The sequence below is a fragment of the Leopardus geoffroyi genome, chromosome A1 (genome assembly GCF_018350155.1).
Source record: "Leopardus geoffroyi isolate Oge1 chromosome A1, O.geoffroyi_Oge1_pat1.0, whole genome shotgun sequence".
NCBI classification, from domain to species: Eukaryota; Metazoa; Chordata; class Mammalia; order Carnivora; family Felidae; genus Leopardus; species Leopardus geoffroyi.
Window position 1 is genome coordinate 20,129,097 of NC_059326.1, and position 14,816 is coordinate 20,143,912.

The 14,816-nt window shown below is 47.2% G+C and overlaps 1 protein-coding gene across 2 annotated transcripts in view; it reads right to left on the reverse strand.

Annotated features, from left to right (window-relative positions):
* Positions 1 to 14,593, reverse strand: part of SERPINE3 (serpin family E member 3) — a 34,265-nt gene extending 19,672 nt beyond the window's left edge. The window contains exons 1-6 of one of the 2 annotated variants that reach the window (XM_045475145.1): positions 14,297 to 14,593; positions 12,332 to 12,604; positions 7,154 to 7,389; positions 5,525 to 5,531; positions 5,189 to 5,377; positions 3,669 to 3,867 (exon numbers count right to left, since the gene is read on the reverse strand). In XM_045475145.1, the coding sequence (XP_045331101.1) occupies positions 3,669 to 3,867; positions 5,189 to 5,377; positions 5,525 to 5,531; positions 7,154 to 7,389; positions 12,332 to 12,587 (887 nt within the window). In that variant the 5' untranslated portion in view covers positions 12,588 to 12,604; positions 14,297 to 14,593. Of the gene's footprint in view, positions 1 to 3,668; positions 3,868 to 5,188; positions 5,378 to 5,524; positions 5,532 to 7,153; positions 7,390 to 12,331; positions 12,605 to 14,292 lie in introns of both variants that reach the window. The other variant, XM_045475143.1, reaches the window with a different exon arrangement.
* Positions 14,594 to 14,816: the final 223 nt, after the last annotated feature.

Consider the following 14,816-nt stretch of genomic DNA (forward strand, 5'->3'; position numbering starts at 1 on the left):
ATGAGAAACCACCTCACACCAACTAGGATGGCTACAATAAAAAAGATGGGGGTTTTCTTCTCCTGCAGTTGTTGCTACTGTTGTGGGGTCAGACAGGTTGCATCCATCTTGCCTCCAGCCTGACCGAGAAGCCAAAACACAGAGGATGGCATTGCTGGAGGGCAGAGGAGGCGATGTCTTCCCAGGTAATGTAACTAAGAATAACTATACACTTCCTAAATGTAAGCTTTATAACAACCCTACTTTTTAACCCAAATTTGGGAAGACAGTCTTTGTCTTCTCCCCACCTTCCTTCCCTTCACAATTCAAAACAAGATTGTAGTAAAATATACACAACATAACCATTTTAAGCGCATAATTCAATGGCCATAAGAATATCCACATTGCTGTCCAACCACCACTGTTATCTTTCCACCACTCTGGAACTTTTTCATCACACCAAACTGAAAGTCTGTACCATTAACCATGAAGAGGGACTTATGAAAAAAGATGGACAATAACAAGTGTTGACAAGGGTATGGAGAAACTGGAACCTCTTGGATTGCTGGTGGGAATGTAAAATGGTGCAGCCCCTTGGAACACTGTCTGGTAGGTCCTCAAAATGTAAAGTGTAGAGTTAACACATGACGCAGGATTTTCATTCCTAGGTATGTAACCAAGATCATTGAAAATATATATCATAAAAAAAGTGTGCACATGAAAGTTTTATAGGACCCAAAAAGTGAAAACAAGCAAAAAGTTTCCAGGCTCTTAAATGTCTATAAACTGATTAATGGATAAGTAGAATGTAGTATAGTCATACAATGGAAAATTATTCAGCCATAAAAAAGAATGAAGTATTGATACATACTCTGATAAGGACGGACCTTGACGACATCGTGCTAAGTGAGAACAGCTAGACACAGAAAGGCTACATGTGGTATGATTTCATTTATGTGAAAGGTAGAGTAGTATAGACAAATCCACTGAGAGAAAGTAGATTAGTGGTTGCCTAGGAGTAGTGAGGAGAAGGAATGTGGAGTGACTGCTAATGGGTATGGAGTTTCTTTTTGAGGTGATGAAAATGTTCTGGAATTTGATAGTCGTGATGGTTGCACAACTTTGCCAATATACGAAAAACCTCTGAACTGTACACTTTAAAAGAATTTTATGGTTATGTGAATTGCACCTTCATTAAAAAAAAGAAAAAGAAAAAGAAAATACCCATAGAAAAGCACAATCCACACATGACGATGATCAGTAGCTCTCGGAAAGGAAGCCCAAAACTTCTGAATATATGAGATCTGATGGATTTTTAAAATACTTATAAACAAACAAACAAGGAGAAAAAGAGACACGCACAAAAACCAGACTCTGAAATACAGAGAACACGCTGGCAGTTGCCAGAGGGGAAGTGGGGGGGGGGGGATGGGTGAAATAGATAAAGGGGATTAAAAGTACACTTAAAATGAGCACTGAGTAAATGTAGAGAATTGCTGATTTGTTATACTGTACACCCGAAACTAATATAACACTATACATTAGTTATACTTCAATAAAAAAATACATCACTTCTATTATGAGAAAAAAATGCTCATGCTTAGCATCCTACTATGTTGATCTAATAACCAAGCGTTTTATTCATTAAACAAATATATATTTGACATTATTAGTCTTTCTTGTGAGGCATTACATTATTATGGATATAAATGACCCTTGTTAACACTCATTGTTGGCTTTCTTGATTATTCTTTTGGTATGCTAAGGTCCCTAATGAAGACTAATTGTCCCCATACATTTTATTTCACTTCTTCATAAATAAAATATTACTTCAGAAGCTAGATATCATAATTCATCCAGAATCTATGAATACACCATTGGTGAAGCTTAATCCTAAGGCTCACCTCACTGCCACACGATATTTGCACCGCTACCCACAGTGTGCAAAAGTGTTTGCTCTTGCTAAATGAAAAATGCAGGGTAACTATAAAGCAGATCATATTAAATGAGGAATGAATGATTTGCAGAACTAGAGGTAAATTCTTGCCCAAAAGTTGACCTGGTCGACCACGGTCCAAAGTTTTGTACCCAGATTTAGACCTAAGATAGTTGAAATTCTTTCTCTATTTATTCCTTAAAGGATTTTGAAGCCGGTTTCTTTGCTTGGCGAGTTTGGCTTTGTGAAACAGCCTCATTTTCCTAATACCTTCTATCCTTCTTGGATGTCAGGCTTGATAGCATTAGGGAGATAAATTATGGTAACCAAACATTTTTTTAACAAGTGTTAACTGATGCTGTGTTACTATGATCTTTGCATTCCCATCCCGTCCCCGTCTTCAGGGTCTTTCAGCATCATTCCTCAACGCTGCGAGCTCTACAGGTGGCATCAGAGACAGCGGAGGACTCGCAAACGAGCTGGGCACTTTCCTGGGGACTCTTCCTTACAGCAGCTGCTCCAGGATGAGGCCAGCCATCTGTCTCCTAATTCTGAAAAGATTCCGACAAATTTCCTGCACCAGGTCGCACTGTCTCCCTACTTTTAACATTGAAAGCTTCTCTTCCTTCGCTGAGCTTCTCTCAAATATGATAGAAAGATGAAAGTTGCTTCTTTTCCATGCCAGAGAGATCTGTTGAAATTTCTTGTCTTTGTGCCTTCATTTGAGGTCCAAGCATTTGGTTTGGAGAGACATAAACTTTATCATAGAGTTACGTTCACCTTCTGGTTATGCCAGATCCCACTCTAGACCTTGGCTCTTAACTCACTGGGTCTCTCCTTGTGTGTTTTTATTTCAGTGTCTGGACTTGTTTTTAACTGCTCAAAAGAGCTCTGCCAAGGCCTCTGGCTCAGTGCTGCTGAGGGCCTGGTCAACAGAGCAGGTGGTGGCAGCCAGCAGGAAGGAGCATGAAGAATCCACATACTGAGCCCTGGGATAACATTCCTCACTTAATGCTGGTCTACAAATTAATTACAGGTTTACTCTGGTTTCAAATGTGCCAGAGAAGCTTGTCACTTAAAGAAGTTCAAAAAAGGAATTCTTTGTAAAGTAATGAGTTTTGCACGTAGGTTTTGCTTTGGAAAAGCAAAATCTAGAACCATCATTTAACTTTTTGACAATTTGCATTTGCACCTATTGGATTTTCTCAAAGAATGGCTCCCCTCTATTTACAAAGAATGAGAACCTTCAGCATAGAGACTAAAAGTCTTGAATTTTTATGCTTTAATTTGCCTTCCAGTCAGAATTATCTTGGTTATTTGCTCAATTACATAAACTACCTTGCCTCTTTGGTTTTGGAAAAATGACAGTTGTATACTCTTAGGATGTGATAAGATTTGGGGCACATTCCTCCAAGGTAACTTCATGGCTTTTCTTTCCCTGTTCAGAGAACTGGTTGTGGCATGAGGCCTGGAGCCTGCAGTCTGGCCCAGTGAACACAGAATATCTTCTCTTGAGAAGACCCAGGAAATTAACTCTGTTCCGTCTGCATCATGAACTAGTCTGCAGAGACTCTGACCTGGACCCACACTCTAGGGTAACTCCCCCTTGGCCTAACCTCTCAGGGCACATTAGACAAGTTGGCCCAGTGGTTAAGGACAGACCCCAGAGTCCGACCACCTGGGTTCTCTGATCCAGGCCTGGCCAACAGGATTAGGCTGCAGAGCACCCCAGAAGGATGACACAGCCACTTACCTGGGCAGGAACACGTCCATTCTGGCTCGCCTGAGGCTGGAGGTCCAGATGTGGATGATGCTGGCTGTGAGGTGTGGCTCAACGTGGCTCAGCGGGGTGTCTTTGTCACGCGGCAGAACCAAGAGCAGACTCACTGTGTTTCCCAGGTAAGGCAGCTCCAGCACCCCCACCTGATGGCCTGCAGGGTCCTGGAACTGGCCTGGGGGTTCAGTGGATGGGGCATTATTAGTTCTGTGCCAGGAGACAGGGAACTAAACAGTGCCAGACCCTGGGAAGGGCCAGCTCACAGAACTGGGAACCGTACGTTTTATTAACAGGCTGTCTACCTCACCTTCAGGAAGCAGTTTGAGGCCAAAGACTGTTAGTCACCTTTTCTGATGTTAGGACCTAGAATTTCTAATGATACCTTCACAGGGCTTGCATCGGCTGGACACAGTGGGGATGACGGCACGTGGGAGAGCCATCTACTGTCTTAAAGGGGAAGCCATTCCAATCCTGGCCTTTTGTGACCATGTGGGGACCCAGGCTCTTTGAGCCAGATCTTTCTTTCAACAAAAGCTCTGAACCCAGATATCATATAAAATTGGGAAGTGTTACGCAGCTGACAGATCAACCAGCATGAGTCATAGCAGCGATGGGAAAACATTAGGCACAAGAACTATAATAGTCATAAATATATATTTACATATCCAATTGACCTTCCTCTACGCTCCCCTTACTTGACCTCAGTTAATAGTTACTGGCAGGATAAACAAACGAATAAAAGCACTCACAACGTGTCCTGCATGAAATTGAAGCAGGAAGGTAGTGAGTTTTCTAAGTGCCAGTGTTCCTGAAACACTGTTTTAAGTCTCCGTGACTTTTCCCTGCATAAGAACAGAATTAATCCCACAGCTGGAAGGGCTGAGCCTGCAAACAAGGGCTGTGAGAGAGGTGTGTGGGGACAGGTGGCCGGGTCCCTTCTCCCCTTGCCTTGTGGGGGCCCCACGGTGGTGTCCACACCTGGAGCCAGCCTTCGGGGATGGGCCCCCTGTCCCCTGGTGCTCGCTGGCCCGCACTCAGGGCACCTGCACCCTCAAGGGGCTGGGATGAGCAACCATCCAGGCAAGGTGGAAGGACAATGTCAAGCCTGCGTGGGTGCCCTCTCGAGAGCCATCTAAACTGAACTCTCCATCTTTTGCCCTTTCTTAGCACCAAGTGGCTATTCATTTTATGCGGTTGCCTGCCGAGGGTGGGGTGGTTCCATTCAAACAGTTTTGGTTTTACACTAATGCCTCTTACTAGGTGCAGAGGGAAATGTCAAGCGTGAGATTGGATTTCTCTTCCCCCTCTGCTTCCTCACCCTCCTCTCTGGGTCCTCGGGCCCCTGGGGCTCTCCTTACTGCACACACATCTCACTGCAGAGGGAAGGCTGAGACACTCCGCGGGTCCTTCTAGAGCAGACGTGCCCCCCTCTCTCCGCCCATGTTGTTCCCTTGTTCCCGTCACTTAAGAGGGCCCACAGGTGGGAAGGAGCTCACCGTAGTTGACCTCGGCCATTTGGTACATCATGGGGACTTGGAGGACCAGGCCCGGGGCACAGGTGAAAGGCAGGAGCTGAGTGTCCCTGGAGGAGAATCTCTGCCGCCAAGTGCTCTGGAAGGACATGGTGCTCACAAGTGCCAGCTGGGGAAATACACCGCCACCGCGCTCCCATGTCGGGCCACCTGCAAGCAGGAGAGCCATCGTGTGGCTGAGACCCGTGCACCTGTCCTGGAGGGTGCTGGGGCATCCCCGAGGTTGGGTTTGCACCTGCAGAACCGTGGTGTCTATAACTAGCTGTTGTTGAAGACCGTGCTTTTATCGTTTTCCGAGCAGGTTGTCTGAAGCGGCTATTTCCTAGGGCTGTTAGACACGCACTGCTCAGGTGGACTCCTGGGAGGCACAGGGCGCTGTGGTGGGGCCCACTGCGCTGTGTCCCTCCCACCCTTCCCGCAAATCCCGCTACCCCAGCTGCTGGGCCTCATCCCTGGCAGAGCCTTTGCTTAGACAGCAACATCCAGGGCATGCTCTTGAGATTCCACGCATTACCAGAGAGAAGAGGGCAGGCCGACTACTGCCCCAGCCCTTTATTAATAAAAACACACATTGTGCCAGGCTCTGTTCTAAATGCTTGAACAAACCCTCTCTGACTCCTCTGACCAGTTCTGTTGTTATTCCCAATTTTACAGATGGGGGCACCAAGGCTTGGAGAAGCTGTCCCAGGTCACACACTTGTGAGTGGCAAAGCCACCATCTGCCCAGCTGCTCAAGACAGAAACCTTGGGTTTGAACCCAAGCGGCCTGGCCCCAGAGCTTCAGGCTCTTCCTGGCTGCCCCTCTTCTGTGGAGGACACTCACCCCAAAGGGTTGACGGCAGCTAACTGTGTGGCTTTGCCTAACCGCCCCCCCTCCCCATGCCCCTACTCCAGCAGCACAATGAGCCGAGACAGGGAATTAAACATTTTTTAAGTAAACTGGGAAGACATTATGAAACGCTGGAGACAACTGAGCTATCAATGAACATCTTCGTATTTGCACTGCAGCTCTGTGCTCCTTGGCCACCCACATGTTGTTCTCAGTTCAGTCATAAAGTACACATCACCTTCTATTCTGTATTTTAAACAACACTGGGTCTTGAACATTCTCCCTGTTTCTGTGTAGCCTTTGTAATGTTCAGGGATGCCAGAGGCAGACCGGCTGACTTAGGATCCTGGCTCTAAGGGATCCTGGGCCCCGGGCAGCAGGCGTAGCTCTCCGTGCCTCAGTTCCTCTATCTGTGAACCGGTCACTAGTAACAGCACCTATCTCCCAGGACAACTGTGAGGGTGAACAGACATAATGAACACAGAGCACTTAGGAAAAGCGCTATAAGTCAATAAATGGAACCCAGTGAGTGTAATAGATTTTCATCACCTTTAATAATTACAACTACATGATATGCGGGAGCTGTAATTAACGGGATCATTCCTAATGGCTGGACGGTTAAGTTATTTCTAAGTCTTTTTCTTCGGTAACCCTAACCCTGGGCTAAGCATCTTATTATATATAACTTTTTCTTCCCTTGAATCATTTCCTGAAGCTAAATTCCAAGAAGTTTTCTGGCTCCCACTGCATTTTGCTGTCGCAGGGTGTTAATTGTAGATGACAGCAGAGCTCGGTGGGGGGGATTCCCCTGAGGGGAACAGGTGCACAGAACAAAGCCTGCAGGGCTCCCCTGGAGGTGGGAGGCTCTGAAGAGCCCCCTGCTGTGTGGGTGGGTGGGGGATGGGCAGAGGGGGTCAAAGGTCAGCTTTGCTTGCTTCATAGAGCACCGCACTTAAGGGTAGGGTCTCCCAAGAGGACAGACTTCTGTTGCAATCGAGGGTGGCCTGAGCCTCCACCCATGTGGCTTCTGACCAGCAATGCTTGATATCTGTGTTTATAGCGCTCTGAAATCATCCTCACTAAACTGGGTGGTTTCTTTTACCTGCCATCTGCCTGGAGGCCCATTCGTTGACCCCGATGCTGGTGCTGTTGGGTTCCCTGAGGTTGGCTGGCTCCAGGCTGCTGTTGGCCCACTGGGAGATCTGTTCCACAAAGCAGGGGGAGAGGGGCGTTCCTGCTTGCACGAAAAGAGTGCAGGCCAGCTCCATTTTGGTGCCTCGTCCGGAGTTGGGCAGGGTGGCGTAAACAGTGTGTAAGAACTGTTTCACCCTCTGGTCTGTGAAAAAGGTGTTGGGATAAATTGACAGCGGTGAGCGTAAGTAAGGAGTTCGCCCTGTCTCTCTTTGCACATTGCACTGAAATGGGGCCCCGGCAGGTACCACTCTTGTTTCACAAGGCTCATCTACCAGTTACAGCCAATTTGGATAAATCAGAACTCAATTGCTCAGGAATTAACCCGAATCATAGATTAAGAGCTGAGAGGTGGGGGGAAGCCATGCAAGATCAGAGAGAGATCAGGCTGTGATGAAGTCAAATAGAAAAATACCACCAATATCCCAGAGGCTATTCCTCCTTAACTTCTTGAGACAGACATGTTGAGGGCACTAGAATACAGAGAGCTGGTAAAACTGCGGGTCTGGTGTGCAGGGTTAGGGGGCTTCAAATGTTTAAGAAGTCAATCGATTTATGGGGAATGTTATAAATAACAATGACAGACCAATTGCCACTGTATCTTGTTCAGGGCCTTAGATCCGTTCCCACAACTGCATGTCATAAGCCTGAGGGACATTCAGATGTGGCCTCTTTCAGAACTATGCTATCGATTCGAGGAACACAGAGGAAAGGTAAGAGCGCCTCCCATCCCCCTGCTCCCTAAGACCCAGCGGACAGCTTGTGCTATTAATGTCACCAAGAACCTAGAAGAATGTTGAGGAAATAATAAGCATCTGAGAGAGTCAATAGTTTCCACCTTCTTGGGGCGGGGGTTGGCTGGACTTATATTTACTACTTACACAGGAGATTTCTTCCTTCTCTCCATAATCAATAGTGGATTTCTTTTTCAAGATAGTATTTACAATCTGTGGCTTTTATTCTCCTCTAGGAGGAAATCTGGAGCTGGAGCAGGGCCTCTCGCCCACTGGTGAGTCAGGGCACAGCCGAGCATCCCAAGCTTCTTTCTCCTGACACATGGAAGCTGGGCATTTCCAGCAGTCAGGTCCCCTTCCTGTGCAGGCTGCCTCTGGAACACGGCCCTTCCCTGCGCCTCCTTGCCTCTCCTTCCTCTTAGGCACAGCTCTGTGGTTATCCACAAATCTACCCCCACACTTTGTCCCTTCTTCCTGCACCGCTCTGTTCCTCTCCCAGGGCACCTGTTGGAATGGATCTCTGACCTGGCTTGGGGCCCATCCACTCCAACACCCTTCATGTCTCAGAGGCCCGCTCAGGGGACAGCAGCAGAGCCCCAAGTTGCCTGGCAAAACTTCTCTGAAGGGGCACAGATGCCCCCAATACACCCTGACTGGGGCGCCCAGCCACCGGGCTGCAGCCCACAGCTGTGGACAGATTTCACTTGCCCAGAAAACTTTCACTACCAAAGCTGCTTCTTAGAATCCACGACTGTAAAAAACAGACTCGGGTTGTATATCTCATGATTTGCAGCCTGACTCCTTTGCTTTTATTTTAATGAGCAAAGAAATGGATGAAAATAATACTTCTTGTCAGGTTTTCCTCTACTGAGGAAGGTCATATGTATTTATAGAATCATCTCCCTGTAAAATATTGACCATCTTGCAGGAACAAAGTGAGACGTTTCACCGGTCCATAGTGTAGCGTGACCTCCCTTCTGCCCTCTCACCCAATCTGGGCCAGGGGACCAGCTGTTCTTTGAGGGATGACAGGCTACAGACTGCTCCTCCCCAGCAGCCTTGGAAAGAGGAACCTGTCACCGCTGGCTTAATTCCTCTCCCTGCCCCGCCAGAGAGCATCTTTCTTGCTGGAGGGCTGGTCACGTAGATCTTACGGAAGGGTCTGGGAAGAAAGGAAGCAGAAAGAAGAAAACCCTTGGGTGCTGCTCTCCATCAGCACTGTGATGAGGGCAGTGTGGAAGGTTGAGGAGAAGGTCCCTGGGATGCGCACAGAGTGGGAGGAAAGTGCTAGAAGAAGACATGATGTTTTCTCATGAATTTCTTTTGCTGCGGCTGAGCCTTCTAACTCATTTGTGAGCCCAGTGTGGAGAGCGCCTTCCTTTTGAATCAATGGGTTGAACTGAGCTTCCTGAACGTGACACTGAATCTGACTTTGTAAAGTTCATGACTATAAAATTCTCAAACTACAAACAGCGATGCTAATGTTTTACTTGCCTGAGAATTACAAGAGGCCTAAGTTGAGGATGATGTCAGAGGGTTTGGTTGAGCTGCAGGAATAATGAGGATATCTCTGATGAAAAATAGAAAAGACAATGTCCTTATACCTTTATGCTTCTGCTCAGTGACTTAGAGTAGGACGAAGGAATTTTGGAAAGAACATGGGATTTGGGGTCAGAGAATCTGGGACTTGACTCCTGTCTCTTCCACCTGCAGAGTCTTGCCAAACTGTTAGCCTCTTGTCTCATTTGTAAAATTGGGGTTATTAATTAATGTATGTGGTTTCTATGAGGATCAAATGCCATAATAACCGTAAAAGTGAAATTCATATTATCATCAAACAGAACTCTTTCCCAAGAACCAGGCTACCTTCATTTCTGAGGCCTCTGTTCCTAGCATTATTCTTATGCTTAATAGAAAGCTAGAAAGCTTAAAATGTTCCTCATCAATTTACCTAGGAAAGCACCAGAACTCCTTAGAACTTGGAACATCAGGAAATTGTGTTTTGTGCGGTGATCCTTGTAGATACCACTAGGGTCTGTTCTGAGTCTCATGCTGTGCCTGTCTGACCCGCAGGTGGGAACCCTAGCAAAGCTCCTGGTTGTCACATATTGGCTGGAAACACAGTGAGAACAAGACAGTGCTGATGTGTCCCACTGCAGATGTGGATAGGTCCTCCTGTTGATTAAACCGGAAAGATGCCTCAAGACCCTGGTGTTGCTTTGGATCCTGCTTTTTATACATTTTACTGGTCTGTATTGACTTTTGAAAGGAAGGCTGGACCTAGGCAGGTAGCAGGCACTGCTGGGTTGTTTTAAACAGTGCACATGATTCTCTGAGCTATGTTGGGTCAAACCAGGCTACGGGGGTACCCTCTTAACTGGAACTCTGGAAGTTGCACATCCCTGTTCATAATAATGAGCCACGGTTCTATAAGATAACAAAGCAGTTTATGAGTAAGAAAAATGGTGGGATCATGTTCCACAGAGTTTGACTGCTAAGCATTCCTAATATTTGGTAATTCTCGAATGGGGTCCACGGAAACGCTGTTAATCATCATATTCGGTTAGCCAGGGACCCTGACTATACCTGACAACAAAGAATCAACTGGAATCAGTTCCCTTTCTCTGGAGGATAGCCACACTTGCATTTCTCACTTTCCCCCCAGTTGTGACTTTTGTGAGTCTCCTTTTTAAGGCAGAAACGCCTGTCTCTCTTTCACACGCCTATTTGTTCTTCATGACCTGGCTCAGATGGCATGTCTTCCGGGGCGTCTTTCTGTTCAGCCAGTGGAATAAATCATTCCCTGCCCTGTGCTAATTTATGTCACATAAATACACTTGCTGCACTGCATGAGGGTGTCTTTCTGTGTGCATCGTTTCTGTGACACTTCAGAGCTTTCCTTATCTGTCTGGATGCTGAGTTCTTGAACCACATCATTCAAGAACTGAGTTCTTGAATCGGCACTGCAGCCGATCTCATGTGGCTGAAGAAGAAGACCAGGGATATATGCATTTCTGTGATATTCTTGCTGAGAAACATCAAGCCGGCCAGCAGGGTCACAAGAGTTGTTTGGGCAGGGGACAGGATGTGGATGGGGCGTGGGGAACTGGACGCATGACTGGTGCCTTGTGACCTGGCGTCTTCAGCATTAACCTTTACCTGCCACCCCGAGCTTCTAGCTCAAAGGAAGCTCTCACCAGCACTGTGTTGGTATTCGTTCTTGGATTTCCTAAAACATATTGATTTATACAAGGCTAATACCCATCCTTTTTTATTGGTATCTTATTCTAAGATAGAGAAGGAAAAGCGATGTGCGTGAGTGTGTGTGTTCGCATGGAGTTGGTAGGTTGGTTCCGAGGCCAGGTATTGAGCCGGAGGCCCTGGGTGCAAGCTACGTTGACCTCAACCTGGCTGACCTCAACCTGAGCTTGAGACCCAGATCTGCAACTTACTAGCTATGTGACCTTGGGCAAGTCGTGTAAACTCTCTATGCCTATTGGCTCATCTATAAAATAGGGATGGGAGAGCCTGGGTGGTTCAGTTGGTTAAGCGTCTGACTCTTGGTTTCAGCTCAGGTCATGATTTCACAGTTTGTGGGTTTGAGCCCCGTGTCGGTCTCCTCGCTGACAGTGTGGAGCCTGCTTGAGATTCTCTCTCCCTCTCTCTCTGCCCCTCCCCTGCTTGCTCTCTATGTCTCTCTGTCAAAATAAATAAACTTAAAAAAATAAAATAGGGGTGATGATATAATTCCATCACATATCCAGGGCTAGCAATTGTATGTGGTTTCTCTGAGCATCAGAAGACATAATGGCAATTTTGTTGTCGTAACAATTAAATTACTACTTGGAAGGTGCTTCGGACATTTCCTGGCACCTGGTAGGCACTGCAGAAGGGCTTGTGACATGAAATTGGAAAAACTGCCATGGAGGGGCCCCTGGATGGCTCAGTCGGTTAAACGTCCAACTTTGGTTCAGATCATGATCTTACGCTCCATGAGTTCGAGCCCTGTGTTGGGCTCAGAGCCTGGAGCCTGCTTCGGATTCTATGTCTCCCTCTCTCTGCCCCTCCCCCCCCACTTGCGCTCTGTCTGTCTCTCTCTCAAAAATAAATAAAAACATTAAAAAATATATAAGAAAAATTGGCATGGAACCTAAGTTTAGAAGAGAAACTCAAAGATCATCATGGGGACTACAGTGCGAAGTCCGAACGCCGTCTGCTGCATTCTTGCCAGGCGGTCACCCTTCTCCACTGGTGGTCATCCAGCACCAGCCACTGGATTTGGGAACACCCCACCTCCTGAGGCAGCCTGAGTGGGAGCAGCAGAGCAAACAGGGGCACGAGCAGCCCTCTTACCATGGACGGTGTAACCCAGGGCCTCGGCCAGCTGCTGGCCGGTGTTCCCTTGGGCTCCAAACTGCAGGATTTCCAGAGCAAGGGACACGCCAGCAGGAGAAATGACAACGTTGGTTTCATTTCTAGGGGCCGCTGCACCCTGGTAGAGGCGAAGCGCAAGCTCGGTCTTCAGCAAGGTCAGGTCCTCACGGAGGTCGCCCTGTCCTCCACGGAGCCAGGTGTGAAGCAGGAAGAGCGTGAACAGGGCCGGCTGCATGGAGGCAGGGAATCTTCCTGCAGTGTAGACGGAAGAGACCAGGGTGAGGCAGAAAGTCCCACCCCACAGAGAACTGGTCTGTGTTCAGGACTGGATGGCCGAAGGAGGTGTGCCCGCAGCACCCCCTCCCTCCCTGCCTACCAGCCCCGGGCCACCCGCCCCCCGCTCCTCTACTGCATCCTGTTGTGTCCGCATTAGAAATATGGGCCGGGAGGCTACATTGTGAGCTGAGGCTTTGTCGTCACTTACTAAATATATGACCTTGGGCAAGGTCCTGGTCTGGTCAGAAGCAAACCATTGAGTTGGAGAAGACGTGTAAGAAGTACACTTGACTCATATTTCGTGGCATTTAGCCAGCTTGTAGCTGTGCCGTATCTATTATGTATAATGATCATCAAGAAAAATAAAAAAATATACAGTATGTTACAAAGGACTTTGTGTTTTCTCAGTTAATCATCACAACAGTTTTCCAAGGTGGCTGTTACTGTCTTTCAAATACAGAGAGGATGAGGTTTAGGGCACTCAGGACACCATTGAAGAAAACACCTGGGCAAGTGTCCATCAATTGATGAATGGCTAAAGAAGGGGTGGTGGATACAAACACACACACACGTACACATAAATACCACACAATGGAATGTGATTCAGCCATCAAAAAGAATGCAATCTTGCCATTTGCAATGACGTGGATGGAGCTAGAAAGTATTATGCTATGTGAAATAAGTCAGAGAAAGACAAATCCCATATGATTTCACTCCTTTGTGGAATTCATGAAACAAACAAATAAACAAACAAACAAAGGAAAACAGAGAGAGAGAGAGAGAGGCAAACCAAGAAACAGCATCTTAACTATAGAGAACTGAGGGTTACCAGAGGGGAGATGGGTGGGGGCATGGGTTAAATCGGAGATGGGGATTAAGGGGTGCACTTGTGATGGAGTTGTTGATTCACTATATTAAAAAAAAAAAGAAAAGAAAAGGAAAAGAAAGCACGTAGGGAAAGGACATGACTCAAGCCCTGGTCTTCCATGAGTGGTATATAAAACACTAAGGCTAGAAATGCACATGAAGGTATTGATACACGAGGTAATTATACCTATACTATCACATGCTTGTGATGTGAACTATCCTCATAAGAGCACTTTCATGGAGAGCGGAGTTATACCAATATCACTCCTACCAAGGAAAGGCACCTCTCCAAGGAGCAGAGCATTAGCTGGAAATTAATGCAAAGAAGAGAAAGTTCAAGGTGTTTTCAATGACTATGCCACACGTACAGCCTGCAGCAGGTTTTGCTAAGTTGTCTAACTTTGGTATCAGACAGGATTGGCGCAAGAGAAGCCTTGTCCGGAGTCACTTCCTATACATTTGCAAATAAGGCCATTGGGCTCAATGGTGTTTACTTCAGATAAAGGTTCAAGGTGGAAAAACATCCTGTCTTCACTAACTTTTCCTGCAGCCAAGCCCACATACAGTGTTTGGATGGCTTAGTACCATAGGGGTGGGATGTGTGTGTGTGGGGGGGTGTCTTTCTGTGTATGTGTTGGGAGGTGGCAGGTCCCAGCCCAGGGCCATTTGTGAAATGACCCAGTGCCAGTGTTCTTGCAGCTCCTATAACCTCCCACAAGGACACTCTGCAGTCAACCCCTTGTGCTCCTGGGCTCCCCATGACCACATCCCTGCCCGCCATGGTTCACCATGCTTACTCACGGACTCTTGCATCAGACTGTTGTGTCTCCTTGCTTGATCCTGTTCTTGTGGGTCTCCAGCATTAACGTGCTCCCCTTTTTAAAAAGTGGAGCAGAGTCTGCTTTGAATCACAAGACAGCGCAGGGAGGAAGCTGGCAACTGCCGTCTCTGCCGGCGATGTCTCTACCACTCGGTCCAAATTCCTGGAGCCTGAGGTCCTGCAGAGAGCCAGGAGAAGCACTGCCCCGGCCAGCAAAGCCCAGATTGGAAACAGAGCAGGCCCTGGGGAGGGAGCCAGCCACACCCGTCAAGCCTTCTTAGGCTTGTGACCTGGTTGTACCAGCAAGGAACCCCTCATCTAGCCCTTTGTCACTTTGAGGAATTCCACTGATAACTCTGCCGTCCCGGGGTTTGCTGGGTGCCAGGTACCTAATGCTTCTCCCCTCCTCCTGTGGAGAAAACAATAAATCAGTCATTGGGCACTGGACACGTGTAGCAAATGAAATTCTGCAGAAGAGAAAAGAAACGATGCAAGATATGG